The sequence below is a fragment of the Hippopotamus amphibius genome, chromosome 3 (genome assembly GCF_030028045.1).
Source record: "Hippopotamus amphibius kiboko isolate mHipAmp2 chromosome 3, mHipAmp2.hap2, whole genome shotgun sequence".
In the NCBI taxonomy this organism is placed as follows: domain Eukaryota; kingdom Metazoa; phylum Chordata; class Mammalia; order Artiodactyla; family Hippopotamidae; genus Hippopotamus; species Hippopotamus amphibius.
In genome coordinates this window covers 61,811,485-61,830,857 of record NC_080188.1, presented here as the reverse complement: position 1 = coordinate 61,830,857, position 19,373 = coordinate 61,811,485, and the positions used below count along the sequence as shown (strand labels likewise).

The window sequence follows — 19,373 nt, the reverse complement described above, 5'->3', positions numbered from 1 at the left end:
GTTGAGGTTATCTGGACTGGGTACCCGACTAAACTCAGTTAAATCCTCTGATATATGGAACTGAACCCAGTAAAGGCGTACAGGCACACCTCATTTTATTGGACTTCACTTCATTGTACTTTGCAGGTATTGTATTTTTGTTTTGTTTTGTTTTACAAATTGAAGGTGTGTGGTAGCCCTGCGTCAAGTAAGTCTGCAGTGCCATTTTTCCAACAGCGTTTGCCCACATCATCGTCTCTCTGTCACATTTTGGTAATTCTAACAATATTTCAAACTTTTTCATTATTATTACATCTGTAATAATAATATTTGATCTGTGATCAGTGATCTTTGATGTTACTATTACGAAAAAGATTATGACTCACTGAAGGATCAAATGATGGCTAACACGTTTTAGCAAGAAAGTATTTTTTGATTAAGGTATGTACATTTTTTAGACATAATGCTATTGCACATTTAATAGACTATAGTATAGTGTTAACATAACTTTTATATGAACCAGAAAACCCCCAAAATTCATGTGACTTGCTTTATTGTGATATCCAATTGATTGTGGTGGTTCTGGAACCAAACCCACTATATCTTCTAAGTATACCTGTATACTTTTTAAGATTCTTTGGGGTGGGTGCAGCCAGCCAAGACAAAGTTGTAATTAATTTCCCTTTCTTATTAAACCTGCCACCTAGAAATATATAATGGTCTGCCTTTTTTTTCAGTCTCTCCCTGTGCTTCCTATAGTGACTGATTTCAGATTAAACCGGGAGGCTCCCAAGATGTTTAAGAAGCAACAAGTATCCTCTGCGTATTTTCACAGAGATGAGGCAGGACTGAGGGGACTATATCTATTTATTACATTCCTTATAGCGGACCCCAAGGTAGGCAAACTAGTTCAATGACCCCTCTGTATACTATAGAAGCACTTCAGCTGTATTTATTTTGAATACTGGTAACTCAATGTACAAGACAATAAAAGTCTTTTTCATTAAAGTACCTTTAAATTAAAATTAAATTGTGGACTTTACACTCAGGGTTCTATACAAATTGTGCTGATTTGGCCTCAAATGCCCAAATAATTTACTGACCTTTAATCAGTTATAAACCTGTGGAGCTGGCTCTATTGATTAAACTCACATTAATAGGTCAATTCTAGAAGACAAGTCTAGGTTAACTGAAAAAAAGAACAATTAGTAAATCAGTACCGATACGTAAAACAGCCAAGAGAATTAAGTGGTTACCAAATCACTGTGACTTCTCTTTCCCTTTATTTTCTCATTAATAGACAATTTTTCCCCACAGTGTTTTTTCACATAAGCATGGGACATGTAAAATAAACATTTCAGTACAGTAAATATTAGGAGGTTTAGGGAAAAGGTGGATGCTAATATTAAAATAAAATTAGAAGGTAAGTAATTGATTATTAAAGTATAGACGTTAAAAATAAGAAAGTAATATGAGTTGAAGAGATTATGACTTTGAAGATATAAAAAGTATAAAGTTAGGTAGATTTGAAAGCAGACTTCAAGAAGGGTTATGTCTCAAAATGGATCCAGGCAGCAGAAAGATTCTGAGCTTATAAGTAACTGGAAAAACCTCTATTTTATGAAAGTTCTGAAGCAAAAAATAAAAAGGATTTAAAAATCCATAAATTTGTTTGAGGTGTTTTGTCATATTAAACAAATAGCAAATCTCTTTAAGTTTGAAAATGAGAATATAAATAACCAATATTTTCATAGACAGTTTTCCTCTTTACTTGACATAATTACAAAAATTAACTCTAGCCTCAAGATATTTGACGAATGTGCACAGAACAGAAATAAAATGTACAATTAATCACAACTATTACATTTATGAAATTTTGAGGGAAATCAGAGAAGAAAAAGGAAAGCAAACAATTATTTATTGAAAACATTCTGTGCCAGTCATTTTATTTTTTCCAATTTATCTTATTTATTTAATTTACTTTTCATTTGTCTCTTCAAGATAGGTGGTTATATCTACATTTTACATATGAAAACACTAAGGTTGAGAACATTGAAATAAACTGTCCAAGAGTGATTAAAAACCAAGACAATAAAAATATATGCACAGTGACATGTTTTAGTAGAGAGAGAATTAACTTTTGCAAATCTTAGAAGAAATGAGTTTCAACTTGAGTTTGGGGAGAGAAGGGGGGGATAGGAAGGAGAGAAAGTGAGGAAGGAAGAGTGGAGTGTATAGTCTGAGGAATAGGGTTTGGATCTGGGCTAGGGTGCTGGGCTCTAAATTCAGGGAAAACTCCTAGAAGATGATATATATACTTCCTATCCCTAGCAGCTTATGGGAATAGTTTCCCAACAATTGGGTTAGCTACTTCTCACATTATCTTAGCAAGCTTCAAAGGAATTAATTATAGTACTCTACGGCAATATAGTAGAGTACAGGTAAAATGGACCCTATGTTAATGAAAACAATTATCCAGTTCTACATAATTGGGCTATTTCTATCTCTTGGCCAATAGCCTACATTAATACTTCTTTGATGATGTGACTATAATTACTTTTTTAGTAAAAATTATGCTTAATAGACTATTCAAAAGTGCCTATCTATGTAGCATTCACCTCACTTAACCTCTCAATTTGTTCATTAGCAAAAGGAGGACTCTGGACTATAGACAATTTCTAATATTCCTCCCAACTATGAGAATTTATGATTATATAATTTCTATAGTGAAGATGACCTAAGGAACAGGGTGAGCCCAAGCCTAAAAATCGCCACTAATAGAGAAAGGAGGAAGGCTGCAGTCTTCTTTGGAGCACAATGTGAGAAAGATGCTCTCCAATCCAGTTCCACATTTGGAAATCACAGAAACTAATAACCAGGGTACCAAAAGTGAAGAAAAGGAGATAAAGTTTATACGAATTAGGCTATCAAGGGAAGAGCAAGAGTGTGAAGGTGAGAGGCCAGCGCAGGGCATCACATGATCATTTCTTGAGCTAAAACTAGACTCTGGAACAGAGAGAAAGGAAAAGAAGATTAAGAAAATCTAACGACTTTTACACAAAATCAAAGGGCACATTTCTGAGAGTGAAGTTTGTAGTGGTTGAATCAATTAAATAAAACAGCAGTTATAGGGTAAATAACTTAAAACTACAAACCAACATTTTATATTTATTCCCTCTAAGAAAAAAAATTATTATGCACCTCTGAAACTTTAACTGTTAAGGCTATCCTCCTCTTCTTTGGAGTATTTGCTACTCTATTACATACTTCCACAAAAAATAAAAAATGTCAAAAGCTTGTTTAGGTGATGATTTCCTCTCTTGGGATGCAAAAATGAAGTAAATTTAAATCTTGGCCATAAACTGTCTTTATATTTCTGAGAACAATTCACTCTATGTGAGAATACATGGCCTTTATTTAGTTCCAGAGACACAGCATCTGAGGTTAAGTATGAATTGATGCAATTGCCAATATCCAATGAGTTTTGCTAGAAGCAGCAGTCAAACAGTATATAAGGAGAACGGATATAGAAGAATAAAGGGAGCAATTACAGATACTAATGTCTGATATTTTAAAAATCAGTTAAACATGTTTGTCTGAACAAACAGAACCTACACTTAGCTATTTTTCCTCTTTTCTTCTGCCTGTGAGGAAAAGTACTCTAAGTAATTAAAAATAAAAACAAAACCTCAATCTATTTTTTTAATCAGCATAAAAGACCTAGATAAGAGGAAGGAACAACCTGTTGCTAAGACAGAATCACTGCCTACTGAGGCTGGGCCAAAATACAAGCTAATCACATGTCTGTAGTTAGGGCTCTGAAATGAGTGTGGCCTTTTCCCTGTTTGCCTTCAGTCTGCCTTAATTTGTCCCTTTCACCTCAGCAGAAATCTTAATACTGCCATTTTCACTTTTAAAAGAGTCCTGATTTGGATAATAAATTATAAGATTACCCTATTCCAAATGAAAGGGTGTGGCCAGGCAAGACATAGCTAAATATCAGTATTGGTGATGATAACATTTTAGCCATCTATTTCACGTAATTTGAGAGTAAAATATCATCTTTAAAGTAATACTTAATTTTAAATTCAGTTCCTTTAATAAAGACTTTCAACTCTGATTTATATGTTGTAAAAAGGCAGAGCTGTAAACCTGAATTAATATTTTAGGAACAGAGGATAAACAGAGAACCCTATCTGATGTCAGGCATCAGACCCACTTTTTAAAGCACAACCCAGACCCAGGACCCTGACTGACAGTATAATTAAATTTTGCAAGTTATATCTCCTGAAGTATGAATACTGACTATTTGCATAGTCCACAAGTCCATATTTTCAATGTTACAACAGTTTATCCTTATAAGAGATGAAGCGGAGAGGAAGCTTGAGACTTTCAAAGTCTCACTACATATCCAAAGACTTCACAGCTATGAAGTGGCAAAGTGACCAAGGCAAGATTTGAATATATAACTCAGATATCAAATCGAATGCTTCTATTTTTGGTACTATACACTGCTCTCTTTAAGAATCAAAAAATTACCAATCATCACGATTTTTTACTAACTCAACTCACTCAGGTTATCCTTCACCAATTCTAAATTTCTCATCCCTTGATTTACTCTAAAACCAACAAGAGAGCCTGAGAGTAAGACTGAGAAATGCCAGAAGGCTTCCTCCCCACTGGAGCACTCCATTTTCCTTGGCTCTCACACAATGGAGCAACTTAGAACAAAAAAGAGCAAGATGGCAAAATTAAGTTCAAGTAATATCACGCCTAAACTGTTTTTACTAGATTAAGCATTGACAGTATATATTATAAAAACAGGCTGAAAAGCTAGACTCTAAACAATGACACAAAGGCAGAAAGAAGACTGGCTTTTATCTAGATCTACTCCATTTCACTCTTCAGTTCAACCAGTATTTTCACACACATGCAGACACACTGCCTCTGCTTTCACATTCTTCTGACTGCAGATCCATGTTTTCAAACATTTCTTATCTGAAAACACAGATCCTTAACCATGAAGTAGAGTCTTCTGAGACACTTAAAAAATGAGGCCTGAAGTCCCAACAAGATCCCTTTAGTCCCATTTCAGACTTTGCTTTGCCATCCTAGGAGGACAATTTTCTTTCCCTTCAGCTAATTATGTTTGTAGATAACATGTAACTAAAGAACACACAATTTTATGGAAATATTTTTACCCTTCCATGTAATTCTATTAATTTACATAAGGGGATTCTACTTGCAATACGAAACTACAAAAGCAATCATGCACAAGAAACTAAAATTAATCATAGTTTTATTTTACCTTTGATAACCTAAGATTTTGTCCAAGATTACTCCATTCTAAAGTAGTTTTGATTGGAACTGGATATCAAATAAATTAACAGCACTAGACTCAATATTGGTTCCAGACCTTGATTAAAAAATACGTATGGTCATATTAAGAAATGAGAATGCAGATATACACTTTTAAAAGTCAGTAATACTATTGAAGTAATAATTCGGTACTGTTAAATAAGCACACACAAAAACTAAAAGGCCCTTGCAGAACTGCTGTTTTCTGAATACAAGTAGCCGAAAAATATTTTAAATGATTCACATTTTAAATAGGAAGGGAAACTATGAGCACTGGATTGAGGGAAAAGTTAAAACAGAATGACCAGAAAAATACTGTTACTGTTTTTAGATCAAAACAGGATTGATCAATACGGAGAATGACTTTTTTTTTTCTCCATTTGAGGCAGGGAGGAGGCGGGTATTGGGAAGCTGCTGTCTGGGATATAACACTTCACAATCATGCCGAAATAATTTTGAGTTCAATCCAAACTCACTTTCTCTCCTCTTTCTCAGTCTCCTATGTTGATGAACAGAATGCGCCTCCACTCAGTCACTCAAGATAGTACTCGAGAATGATGTTAGACTTTCCTCTTTTACTCCCACTTCTAAAGAATGACTGAGTGGAGAGATGCAAGCTCCTCGGTCTCCCCTCTAAGCAAATTTCCTCTCCATTCCCATCTGCAGTTACTGGGCACAGCCCTTCACCAAAACACACCTGGTGTACTGTCAAGGTCTCCTCTGATCTCATCTACCACACTGCCGCTATAAAGAGCTTATAACACAAAGCTCGGCATTTCTTAGCCTAAATTACTTACAGAATTCCCATGGTTCTCATAGGGATCTTCCTAACTTCTAACCTCCTCCCTTGCCATAGCCTCCATTGTAACAATATTTCTTCCAAATATCATTGCTTACCATTTCCCTCTTTTGCCAGACCATAACTCCATGCTTTTGTCTGCAGTGTGTTCCTGTCAGATACTACTTCCTCATGACTATGGTGAAAAACTTCATTTTTCCATGAGGCCAATGTGTTGTAGGAAGAGGGAACCTTTCCAGGGCCCGAGAGTGGGCTCTTGTATAACACTCAGAAATGAATTGTCTGAGGAGACACATGAGCTGACAAAGCAGGAGACTTTATTGGGAAGGGGTGTCCCGGTGGAGAGCAGGAGGGTAAGGGAACCCAGGATGACTGCTGTGCCACGTCAGTCTCGGGTTTTGTGGTAAGGGATTAGTTTCCGGGTTGTCTCTGGCCAATCATTCTGACTCAGGGTCCTTTCTGGTGGCGCACACAACCGTTCAGCCAAGGTGGATTCCAGCGAGGATGATTCTGGGAGGTTGGTAGGACATGTGGACTGGCATCTCCTCTCTCCTTTTGACCTTTCCCATATTCTACTGGTTGGTGATGGCTTATTAGTTCTGTGTTTCTTACCAAATCTCCTGTCATAAAATAGCTCATGCAAATTGTTATTGTCTTTGCCTGGCCAGGGCGGGCAAATTCAGTGTTTCCCCTAGCAAATGTATAAGTTAGGATAACTTATACAGACCATCTTTTTATCCCACTTAAACTGAAAATAGTTGTCTCACATATATATTAATGAACACTATATATATATAGCCATGTGCGTCACAGTTTCTTTTTAAAAGTACAATATTCAAATTCTTCCTTGTGGCCTATAATATAGCATCAGCTAGAAACTAACTGGTAATATACAATATAAATGCTCAGTACACAATTTATATTGATACGAATGTCAATCCAACAGTTTTTACAAAATTACCTAAAGTGTTTAAGAAGTATAGCTGAAATTTCTTAAAAAAAAAAAAAATCACCATAGACGTGACACCTGGAACTAAGCTAATCACAGGGGTCCTGGCTACCAGCAGCATTAGCCCTAAAGGGCACTCTTATCCCAGTAATAATATTCTTCATCCTGCTTCCAGACTGTCATTCAGAGTATTCTTCTCCAGTGGCCTGGAAGCTTCACACCTCTTATAAGCTCAGCAGCCAAGGGCAAGTTCTAGCTTTAGAATCTGGGCAATATTTTGAGAAAATAAAACTTCTCAGCAAGCCTGTGCATATGAGCATTCAGGGGCTGATTTTCCGGTTTATGGATCGTCTAAAACCCTCTGCTCCTTCCTTGCTTTGGGCCATTTCACTGCTCATTAGCATTGCCACTGAAGGATGGACAGGAAAAATAAAAGGAAAGACTCAGAGCAGCCAGTTTTGCTATTTATTAACTGCTTATCAACCACAACAACAACTCTTTTGGAAAAAAACAGAAGCATTGGCCAGTTAATTTTTGAACTGTTATTTTCAATTTCCAATGTTTGTCCTATTCTCAATTACACCTACATAATTAAAAATTGGCATAATATGTTTTGTTGACAACACATTCCATTTGTAAAGTTAACTAATTTTACTTTTTCTGTGAGGCAATTTTCTTCTTTTGTTTGCTACAGTATAAAACTGTCATTTTCATTGATGGTTTATACATCTAGAAGAAAATACAGATTCATATGAGATAATAATATACTAATGACTTCAAAACTAAGAGAAAAAATTAAACGTAATTTAATTTCTCCATACCCAAGAATCCAAGCTTAATGGAATGATCTGATAAGTGGCATTAAATTTAGAAAGGATCTCATTAGTTTTATTAATTACAAGATAACTGGATTTAAAGCCATCTCCTCTTTTACTTGACCTAATAGCATAACTACTGACATCCATAGGAAAAAAAGAAAGAGAAAAAGAGGTAAATGGCAGAGACTTTCCTTTAGCTCTGACTATGGTATGATTGTATTGACTCTGTAGCCTATAGGCAAAACAAGGTTAATGATTAACCACCAGGAAGCTGAGCAGAGATTTCTGTTATAAATGAAGACCTTCTGAAAGTGGTAATCTCCTTATCCCATTTATAATTTTTTTCTGAAATATATGTTTGCCTTATGGCACCTTAAGGGAACCATAAAGGCAGCATTTATTGAATTATCACATACTCCAGTGCCATAACAGACCACAGTTATCCAACTATGAGTCCTAAATTGCTCTACTTTCAGCTTCCTAATATACAATATTATCTCAGAAAGCAGATATACTTAAAAATTCTTAAAGGATGGGAAACATGTCTCATATGAATACATGTTGAACTGTGCACATAATAGGTGTTCAATAAGCACTGAATTAAAAAAAAGTCACATGGTTTTCATGTAACCATAAAAATTTTTTCTGTAAACAGAATATGAGGATGTAGATCATGATTTCTTAGTTTGAAAATAATGAATTATAAAAAAATATACAAAACCCACCATGACTACACCACCAGGAAAGTGAAGAGTAATCCCTCTCAAGTCTGTGCATGAGCCACCTCCCACACTAATGAGGTGTTCAATTTTTTTTAAACAATTTTGTTAAGAAGAAGTTTATAATGGTTTTCATAAAGGGCATGTCTCCTCTGGGCTACTCTGAGAGTTGCCGGTATTTCAAAAAGAAGGTTCACTAGTTTCCTGTTATCACCGTTCAAAGCAGCAGCAAAGAAGAAATCTGGACTGAAGGGCAAGATAGCAATTGTCACTACACCACTAACACAATTTTATCTGTTGTCAGATTGCGGAAATTATAAAAGAAAGAATCAGCCTTCCAGATTTTAATTCACCATGAACTACATGCAACAGAACAATAGAACTGACTCTCTTGTCCCAATTTAGCTCCAAAGGTATTACCTAGCCTTCAGATTTTAAGATAATAAGCCTATCTAAAGTGTGCTCCTGGTAGGGCCTGTCATTTTAATGATGCCAAGGTTAACTATACCCAGCACTTCACCAATTTCAGTGGCCCATTCCAACGTAAATTTGGATTTAAATATGCTAAGCATTTCCTTCAGACAATTATATTTCACCACCCAGGAAGTTATGAATTAGCAAGTTTAAAATAGCTTTTGGTATTATATACTTCATTAATTATATTCCTCAGCTCCAGCCATAACACAGCTTGCCTTCTTTATCAGTCATCGCTGTGCCCAAACTACAGGACTCCTATCCCCTCACTGTTAATATATTCTATGTTTATACATCAACCAAGCAGAAACAGCCATGTGATATTCATATTACATTGTTTCCACGAGACAAAATGTTTTTATAGAGGAGAGAGAACTGGACATGACAAGGAACACAGAAAAATATAATTCATCTGTTACTGGCATACTTATTTTAATGCAAGTATTCTTATTTTAGCTGCAAAATCAATACATAACAGTGTATTAATAGGAGACCAATAAAAGAAGGCTGAATTCTGAGGTCAGAAAATGTGGAACATTTTCCTTCCTCATTTTCACCTATGACTAAATGACTAAAGATCTGTCAGCTATGGTATAGCACAAATAGAAGTGAAAGTTCCATAAAAGGAAATATTTAAATATGTTACGAAAAAATTAATATCACATGAATTTATTTCATCTATTTAACTTCTATGTGGCAATATATACTGCCTTGTGAAAACTATACTCTTTTAATTGTTCCAAAATGATTTTTAAGTAAATTAAATATATAATAGAATTTAATTACAGGAAACCTGTATTCAATTCAAATGTGTCTACTGTAACAAGAGAATTCTATTCTATTTTAATACCATTTATATAGGAATATTGTGTGTTCCCAAAGTTAGCAAATTACCAAAAGACTAAATGTTGATTCTATTTGTAATGGTGTATCAATACTCCATAAGATATAGTCCACTCATAATTTCAGGTAAGAAATTTTTATCTAAATCTGAGTGCTAATCTGGGAAACTAAATGAAACAAACCTGCAGAACAATTAACAGAGTTTGTTTCATAGAGGATATATAAGCTTGTTCGGGTAATTTCACTGACACTGGCCCAGAATCACTTGACCAGAGATTACAAAACAAAACAAAAAACATCAACGACCACCAAAAAACAAAAACACAGTGCTATTGAACAGCTGCTATACAAACTCAGGAATCAAACAGGTTTGAATTAAAAGGAACATTTTATTTTCAATCCTCTTACTGAAAATTTTCTTATGACTGAACCTTTAAAAAATTACTATATATCCCACTCCCACCATTAAAAACAAAACCCCTTTAACTCATATCCCCAACCCCACCATACCCCTTTCTCCCTTAAAGCAAAACTCAGAGTTCCTCAAGTCCCATTAAATCTTTGATTGCTTGACAACCTGCATTTTGTCACTTCAGTCCACTGAAAACAATTTTGTCAAAGTCGTTTTTGTCCTCAACATTTCTAAACCCAGTAGTCAAGTTTCAATTTTCATCCATATAATTTGACAGGGTTTCTGATTTCCTCCTTGAAATACTTTCTACACACTCCTAGCTTTCTTTCTAACTCACATACCACACATCTTTCTCTTCTCCTGGATCCTCTCCCTCTCCCTGACTACTACATTTTGGAATGTCCTATGGTATATAGTCTTAGACCTCTTCTTGTTGCACAGTTACTCCTTAAATGAGCTATCCCCTCCCACTGCTTGAAAGATCATGTCTGTGACGATGAATTCTAAATGTAAAGCGTGAATTCCTAACTTCCCCCAAAATTCCAGTTGGTAATCAATTGCCAACCTGAATTCTCAAACTTGACGTCTAATAGGAATATCAAGTGTAACAAATGCAACTTTTGACTTTTATCTAAAAATTGATTATCGTCCCATGTTCCCAATTTTAGTCACCCACTTCCTTAGGTGAAATACCCTGGAAGCTTCATTACTTCCTCTGGACTTCTCCCAGCAGAACATTCCATCGAAAAATCCTGTTTCTTCTATCTTCAAAATACATACACAATCTTACAACTACTCAACTAGTTCAGCTACCAACTATTCGAAGAGTCCAATTCACTACTGTCAAACTAATCTTCATATTTCTACTCCAATCAGTCCACCCAAGCAGAGAAGGTTATCTTTCTAAAACACAAAGCATTACGTACCATGTGTTTGATCTCAACCCTCCTTTGGGCATCATATATACCTAGATCTAAATACCACACCATGACCTATAAGCCTCTATAGGATCTTCCCTAGTTGCCTCTCAGACCTTATTTCCTTCTACTTCCTGCTTTGCTCACTAAATTCCACATTTGCCCCACACTGAATTTTAAGATGTTCCTTAAAAGAATTAAGCAGATTCCTTAGTGTTTTATCTCATGGCCATTGCTGTGCCCTATGGCTGAAATCCTTTTTCATCAGATATCCACATGGCTAATTTCCTTTTTTTTTAATCAAGTCTCTGCTCCAATGATCATCTCCTCAGGAGGTCTTACTAGACTACCCTACTCAAAATAGGGTGCCATTCCTTCATTTTTCTTCATAGCATTTATCATTACTTGACATCACAATATGTATTTTCTTATTTATCTGGTTGCCAGCCCCATGAGAATGGAATTCCTTAAATACAAGGACATAGCTTATTTGTTCGACATTTTAATTCCAGGACCTAAAAACAATAGCTCATAGAGAGTAGGTTCAGAATAAATGTCTGTTGAATGGTAGAATATTCTCCCAATGAACATACATACTGCATATTGGTAATAATGCCTACCTTACCCTGTGGCTTTAGGATAACTAACTTCTAGAATTATAATGATTTTGATAATGAAGCAAACATCTTTTTAAGATTACGTCGGAAAAATCAAGTATTGAGAGCAATAAATTAAAATTATTTATTTTAAAAACAATTATTTGGGGATGAAGAAAAAATTTTAAGAATTATTGTTTTAATAAAATTAATAATGATCTTTTTTCATGAATAAAAATATCTGTTAATAAGGATCTTGACTACAGAGCAATTTAAAAATGTTTAATGTACACAGGGAGGCCTTTTCGTACTTAGCTTCTTGTGCTTGCCTCTGGTCTTCCCTCTATTGATTCAAGAAAGCTTTGAGGGGGTCACCCCAGCCTCAGCTTCACACTGATAACCACTTCGTGAACAACAGTAGGGTAGAAGCTGGAATACCTGAAGAACACTGAAGAAACACTGGCTATTTCTTTTATATGCTACATTTTCAGTGGTGCCAAACATATGCTAATATTCCTGGTGTGCTTCAAGTTGGTAAATTCTAAAGGCTCCTGTAGTCCATGCTGGTTAGAGCATAAACTTACTCATTCCTCCAGTCAGCCTTAATGTACCTTAGTATTGTGGGATACACTAGCACTGCATGTAACATCTCAGTATTAACAGTAGAGAAAAAGAAAACAAAATGTAAAGCAAAAAACAAACCCAGTTCTCTCTTCTGATACTGAAGTTACCTAGAATATCTGATGAACAAATATATTATGCATTAATTCCTGCTCATACAAAGAAAATCTTCAAGAGGTCCTTGATTTGAATGATTAAGGTTTTATGCTCCATTTATATCCCCTTGTATTTTTTCAGTTCACTCTAAACCTATTAAAAACATTTATATGAACCACACTTGACTGTATATCTTCTCCCAATTCCTCAAATATAGGAATTTGTCTTCATTTTAGCTCATATAATTACAGCGCTTAAATGAACATTAAATCTTGTTTTAGAGTTGATAATTGAGGACTAAAGAAAATAAGTTACTTCCCAATATTGCTCAATTAGCTATTTATAAAATTGGTACTTAGCCCCATATCCCCTAAATTCTAATCCAGATCATTTTTACTATGATTTACATCCCCCCTGTTTTTCACATCCATCTGAAATATGTGTCCACATCGAAATGCTAAAATTCACCAATTTAAATGACCTAAATCCACAGATGTCCTCAATAACCAAACCCAGAATTACTTTAGTATCTTTCCCCTTGTCCTTTTAATATCCATCTGATCACTTAATTTTACTCTGAATTTTTAATAGTACATTATTCCAACAAATTTATTAATTAATATTGGCACACGGCAAGGTCTAACATAATATGATAAACTATTCATTCATTTAACCTAGTATTCCATTCTCTCATTTTGTGATCTTGCAAATATCAAAACTAACGTATCAGATTAAAGCTGATCTAAGTTTCATCCTCCATTAGTCTTATAATAGATATGCTAGAAGGAAGATTTTGCCTCAAACAAATTAAATAAACAAGAAAATTACTACTGGATAATAGACACTGGTTTTATACTACTATACAAAGCTGATGGCGCTAGTGATGGTGGTGGTATGTGTGTGGAGGAAATTGATTAATATGTAAAATTTAATATTTTCCAGGCCAAAATTACCTGAAAACATATATGATTATTCACAAAACTCAGTAGTTGACATTTTTAGAACACATTTATATTTGTGCCCATGTATTTTTTTCATAGCTCTGTGTATGTGTGTTTCATGTTACAAACACCAATCAGTTTGGGACTCTAAATATTCCATAGGTAAGCAGTTACTAATGTCTGCTTACACCAGCATTATTAACCTTATTTGCTTACTATTTGGTGTCAGATTATTCTGCAAATAGTATTAGCTTAAGAGTATATCCTGTTGTATTTTAAATTTGTGAAAATTTTATATCACTAAATCTAGCAATCTAATCAATCTAGAGAACACAGAATGTTGATATGCCCTAGAATTAAACTCTTATAAGAGTCAGGGATAATATTTCTTTTTCTGGAAAACCACCTGTATCTTAGAGCATTACAATTCTCATTAAATGGCATTTTTTCCCTAAAAATTAAAAAAAAAAGTTCATGTGATTTTCAAGTAGGACTACAAAGGAACAGCTCAGAATGCAGTGACACCTAATGGCAAAGCTATCTTTATAGGCCACAAATGTATTTCATAATAAACAGTATATTTTAGTCAAACTAAGTATTGCTACTCACCAATATGTTATCTGAAATACCATGAAAATCCAATAGCAGTGCCAAATACTTTATTTTTTAATACTAAAATAATATATGCAGGTGAAGGAATACTAACCTTCTGATTAAAAGTGTGGTTTTAAAACTACAATATCTCTTTGAGATAAAATTACACTATGATAAACTTAGCCTTAGAGATTAGAACTAAATATAATGCATCTCCCATTGCTCCTCACAAGTTCAACTGGTTTCTATTGTTGGATAAGTTGAAAGTTAATGACTGATTTTTATTCATATTTGAATTAAAATTTATAGGAGATATTTATTGGATGTACATTTCACTTGGAATACCAGGCAATGGTCCTCAGTGTAATGGCTTATTAGTCATGTCATAGTTGATATTGTTGATTAATAACATTGTCTAACAATGCACATCTGAATTGCACTTCAAATAACTATATTATTGATAAAGAAAAACATACCTTATAAAGTATACCCTTACTTTAAATTCAGAAGCTACTTCTTAATACTTTCTAGAAGTTTATACTATATGTTATCCATAACTTAAGAGGCAAACAACTACTGTAAGTAATAAAAAGATAACTTAAATCAGTGCAGAGTCCTTGATGACTCCTGAAGGCTATCATTAACAAATGCAAATCATATAAAGAGTTGAAAAAGAAACAATTTGATAGAAGACACAGTACAACTTCTGGAAATGCTTCTATATTCTGTATTTGATAAAACAGTCCCCAGTGCAGCAGTAATGAAAACTAATGCTTTAAATTTGCCAATTATTATTGTTTATAATCTGGTGACACATTTTATTCACCCACCAATTTTATACTTTAAACTTTCTCATAATGAAAATATTCTGTGAATTGTCTTAGGCTTCTCAAACATGTCATAGTTGATGATTATGATCCCAGAGGACAAAGTATCATCTGCTTATGAGAAAAACATGAATAAGTGCTTCACTTCTATTCCCTGTTCGCATAAGGTATTTTACTATGACTGATAACAATAAAAACATGCTAGTGATTTTTATAATATATGAATAAGCACACTGAGTGTTCCCTTGTAGAGATCTATAACTGAGGATAGCTCATTTCAATCAGTTCTGCAGGCACAGGTACCAGATAAAGAAATGAGCACACATTAAACTGTTAAAACGTGAGATCCTCCATATTAGATATGAAGCAAAACGCAAACTGTGCAGTTGACTGGAAATGCCACCTAATCCCTGCTTAATTAAAGCAGTGCTCTAAACTCCCGTTGTGTTTAGGGAGTAAAGAGTGCGGGACGACTGATGTATGAAGAAAATAGCAGTCAGCGTGGCTAATCTCAAAGACTTTGGAGCTTTCTAGCTACATAAATCAGAGCGACTTTTGAATAGCCTCATAAAACACAATATCATTGCCATTCCACTCACGACTTTTTGCTTCTTCCTACAGCATGCAGATCATTAGGAAACTTCTAAGCAATCAAGTAATGTGGGTCTGATGAAATTACTCAATCAATGCACAGGCTCAAAGTAGAAGCATAATTCAAAATTGCACAGTTTTTATATGTCAAAAGACCTTTCTCTGGGGGGCAGGCAAAGAAGACCACAATTGAGGTGATTCATTTCTAAATACTGTGTGTACTGCATGTGCATGTGTATTAAACAAGAATATGTAATTATCAAATATCTTTAAAATATGATTTAACAGAAATTCAAAGTAATTACAATATTAGTGCATTTTGACTGAAATAAATATATTTCCATTTCAGTCATTAGAGTTTAACCATTATAATACATCTCATCATTGTAGTGAACTAATGTGCTCAAAAAAACATATTAGAGTTTAAAATGTGTAACTGGCTTTATTGAAAGTACCTGCATGAAATAAAAACAAAAAGAAATAAAAGAATGGACAAAGTTTTCATACATATAATCTGGCTCAATATGAAAAAGATTCAATACTTAAAGAACCCATTAGAGCAGTGTCTTTTTATCTTTCCATTTCACCTGAACTACACATTGCAGCTACCTTCTACCTGAACACATCACAAAAGGCTGTGAAAACCTTTCATTTCTGCTTATCTCCTTATATCTATAGAGTTGAAATATTCACTTTCCCTCCAGTTTCATTACTTTCTTCCCTTTAGTCCTGAAATAATACATTCGCCATAAGCATATTTCTCACATTAAATACTATAATGAAGATTATCACCCCCTAAAGATAATCAATTCTCTTTCCCTATTCAACCAAGTAAGTAAACTGATTCAATGACTGTTAACTGGTACTTTAAAATGTTAACATGGGCATTCAGTTTTGAATTTATTATACTTTGGCTAGGGTAGGGATGGAAAGGAAAGGGGCTTTTCACCTCTGAAGTGCACACAAATTAGACTTGGCCATTCTTTTTTTTAAATTCAGGAGGTAACATTTTCCAGTATATTATAAAAGATATGAAGCATTTGAAACAACCATCAATTTGCTAGCTTCATGGCAATATTAGGGAGTCTTTAAAAGAAGCTAATGCTCTTGTCTAATGTACTAATTGCAGTCAAGTCAAATTAATTTTCTGAGAAGTTAACTATTTCTTTTAGTAGTATACACATTTAATGCATACAATCAGCTTTCTAAAGAAATCTGTAATTTGTACACAGTAACTTTGGGGGGGGGGATCTGGTTATAAATAAGCCACGTCACACTGACAGACAACAGAATGCAAAAGAAAAAATACAACAGTTGTGTTCTATTTTGAAACAAATGCCCAGACTGCATTGCAAAATAGTATTCATCTGGTAGAGGACAGCAAGAGCTATAGGTGTTTGCAAATAATGTATTTATCGTGTAGATCACAGAGTAAGCAATGAAGTAAGCATTTACCCACAGCCTCCCTCCAGGGTGATGAGTGTAAGGCAGAAACCCCTAATCATAACATGACTATAAAGGTACCTTGATAATATATATCTACACTCCTGCTCCAGCCACTTACAACTGGACATAAATGTACGTCATTTCTTTAAGAAGAGGACACGTCATTTCGGAACTCTATCAGAACATTACTGAGCCCCTCTAATGAGACCACAATTTCTCCCTGAAAAGTTCTGAACCCACAGACACTGTTACCCCCAGGCAAAATGTGATCTAGCAGGCAAGCTTAATTTACTAAATGCATAAATGCAAGGTTTTCTGAATCCTGACCTCATTACCCCTTGCACAGAGATATATATGGTTCTATCGATATAAATGATAGAGAATGGCAGACATGTTTACAAAGACAGCCTCTGAGACCAAGAGAGGGAGCCCCTGGAGCTGAGGGGCTGGCCGCTGTGGACTAGTCGCACACCAGACAGAAGCCGTTAGCTTGAGCAGGCACAACCTCCACCTGCAGCAGGTTCCCCTTCCAGGACCCGTGTGAGTGTGAGTGTGTGTGTTGCGCGGGGGAGGGGCAGGGGACAGAAAGGGGAGATGCTGCGACCCATCTGTCGCCTCAATTTGCAGACCTTCAAGCCGTGTGGACAGATAAAAGTCCTGTGCCCAGAAATATTCCTCAAGAGGGGCCTCTCCTCAGCGCAGTAAATGAACCTCGCTGGCCCTCGGACGCGAATTTCCGTAAAGGAAATCGTCGCATTAACGCAGAAAAAGCTGCAAGAGCCGGTGTCTGTTCAGCTCTCACGGATTAGCAAGTGAGAAGAGTTGGAGCCTGAAGCCGCGAGCGCTGTGCATGATAATGACGTGCCGCCCCCAGCCGCCCCCGCCCGCTCGCTCCCGCCGCGGCCAGTCCCGGCCTGTCTGGTTGCCAATAGGTGGGGCCACGAGCATCTCCAAGCCGGCTCGGCGTTCTTCCCGGAGTCAGGCCGCCCGTAGCCCAAGCGCCTCTGCTCTGGGCCTTGCGCGGCAACTCAGAGTTGACGGCGAGGCGAGGCGGGTGTTTGCGAGGCTGCCCACGAGAGCGGCCCGCGCGCATTTGCTCCCACGTTTCCCAAGCGCCCGGGGCCAGTCTCGCCGCCGCGCAAGGCCCGGGGAGCGCGAGCGAGGCAGCGAGGTGCGCGACTCCCAGTCCTCGGCGACACGGCCGCCGGCCCCTCCCGCCACGGTCGCGGCGACTCGGCGCGAGTACCGCAAAGCCGAGGGGACAGGAAGAGGAGAAGGGGGCTGGGGGCGCAGCCAGCACCCCGTCACCATCGCACGCGCTGCGGCCCGCTCACGTTGCAAAACCACCTGTTCGATCCGAAGGGAGCTCTTCCCCACCCCCACCTCCCACCCCAGCTCTTTTCGCCTCACAGGTGACACCTCTGTTCCCCAAATATATATTTTTTAATGGAGCAAATGTATATCGGGAAAGAATATGGAAAGGAGAGTGGATTAAACTTCCTTTCCACACACACTTAGAAGCCCCCCGCGCTCCGCGACACATATGCACGCTGAGGTAAATTCCGAGACCCCCACGCATCCAGCCCACACTCCAGGATTCACCACGAAACAACAGCACAAGTCAAGGTTCGAGCATCCACATCCTTCCAGAAAACTGCACAAGTGTGAAGGTAGGGGAGCAGGAAGGGGCAATGAACCGAAGCCACCGCCAACGAGCCACACAGAGGGCGGAGAGGGGGAAGCAAAGGGGAAACATTTGCGAACCCAAACGGTAAAAGTACCACGCGCAGCACCAGCCCTTTCTTACCGATGTGAATGATCGAATCCGCATTCGCCGAGTCCCAGGTTCGAGACCACCAGAAGGACAAAACCAAGAGCAAGGGGAAAACTTCCATCTCCTCCTATGCCGATTCTCTTTAAGGATGGATTTTCTTTCAATATTAAAAAAAAAAAAAAAGTCCAAAGAGTTTGAGGTCACGATAGTTTAGCACAGCTTTTTCTTTTTCTCTTTTTCTTTTCCTTCCCCTAAATTCCTATGACCAGACCAAAGCTTTTAACCGTCGCTGAGGAAGGCAGAGCGAATAGGAGAAAGAGCCCAGCCTGAGGAAAGCTCCTTAGCAAAGCCGTGTCACTTGGAGGCGAATTTTGGCATCGCCAGAGTTGTTTGCAGTTTGGCTTTTTAAAAATGTATCCAGCCTCGCTGCTCTCGGGCAGGGGTAGAGGCTGGAGCTCAGACCATCCCCATCGCTGCGCCGGGGCCGTGGGTCTCCGGTCCCAGCTCCGCCGCAACTTCCAACAGACCACCCCCCCCCCCCTCACGCCGGATGTTCCCCTCCCCCTCCCCCCACCGAAAAAGCCCCCCTCCCCCCCCGCCCCAACGGCCCGCAGAGAAT

General features: G+C 37.1%; 1 protein-coding gene across 2 annotated transcripts in view; it reads right to left on the bottom strand.

The window, feature by feature from the left end:
- Positions 1-18,875, bottom strand: part of GRID2 (glutamate ionotropic receptor delta type subunit 2) — a 1,416,273-nt gene extending 1,397,398 nt beyond the window's left edge. For both annotated transcript variants that reach the window (XM_057728577.1, XM_057728578.1), the window contains exon 1: positions 18,788-18,875. In XM_057728577.1, coding sequence (XP_057584560.1) covers positions 18,788-18,875 — 88 coding nt within the window. The remainder of the gene's footprint in view (positions 1-18,787) is intronic.
- Positions 18,876-19,373: the final 498 nt, after the last annotated feature.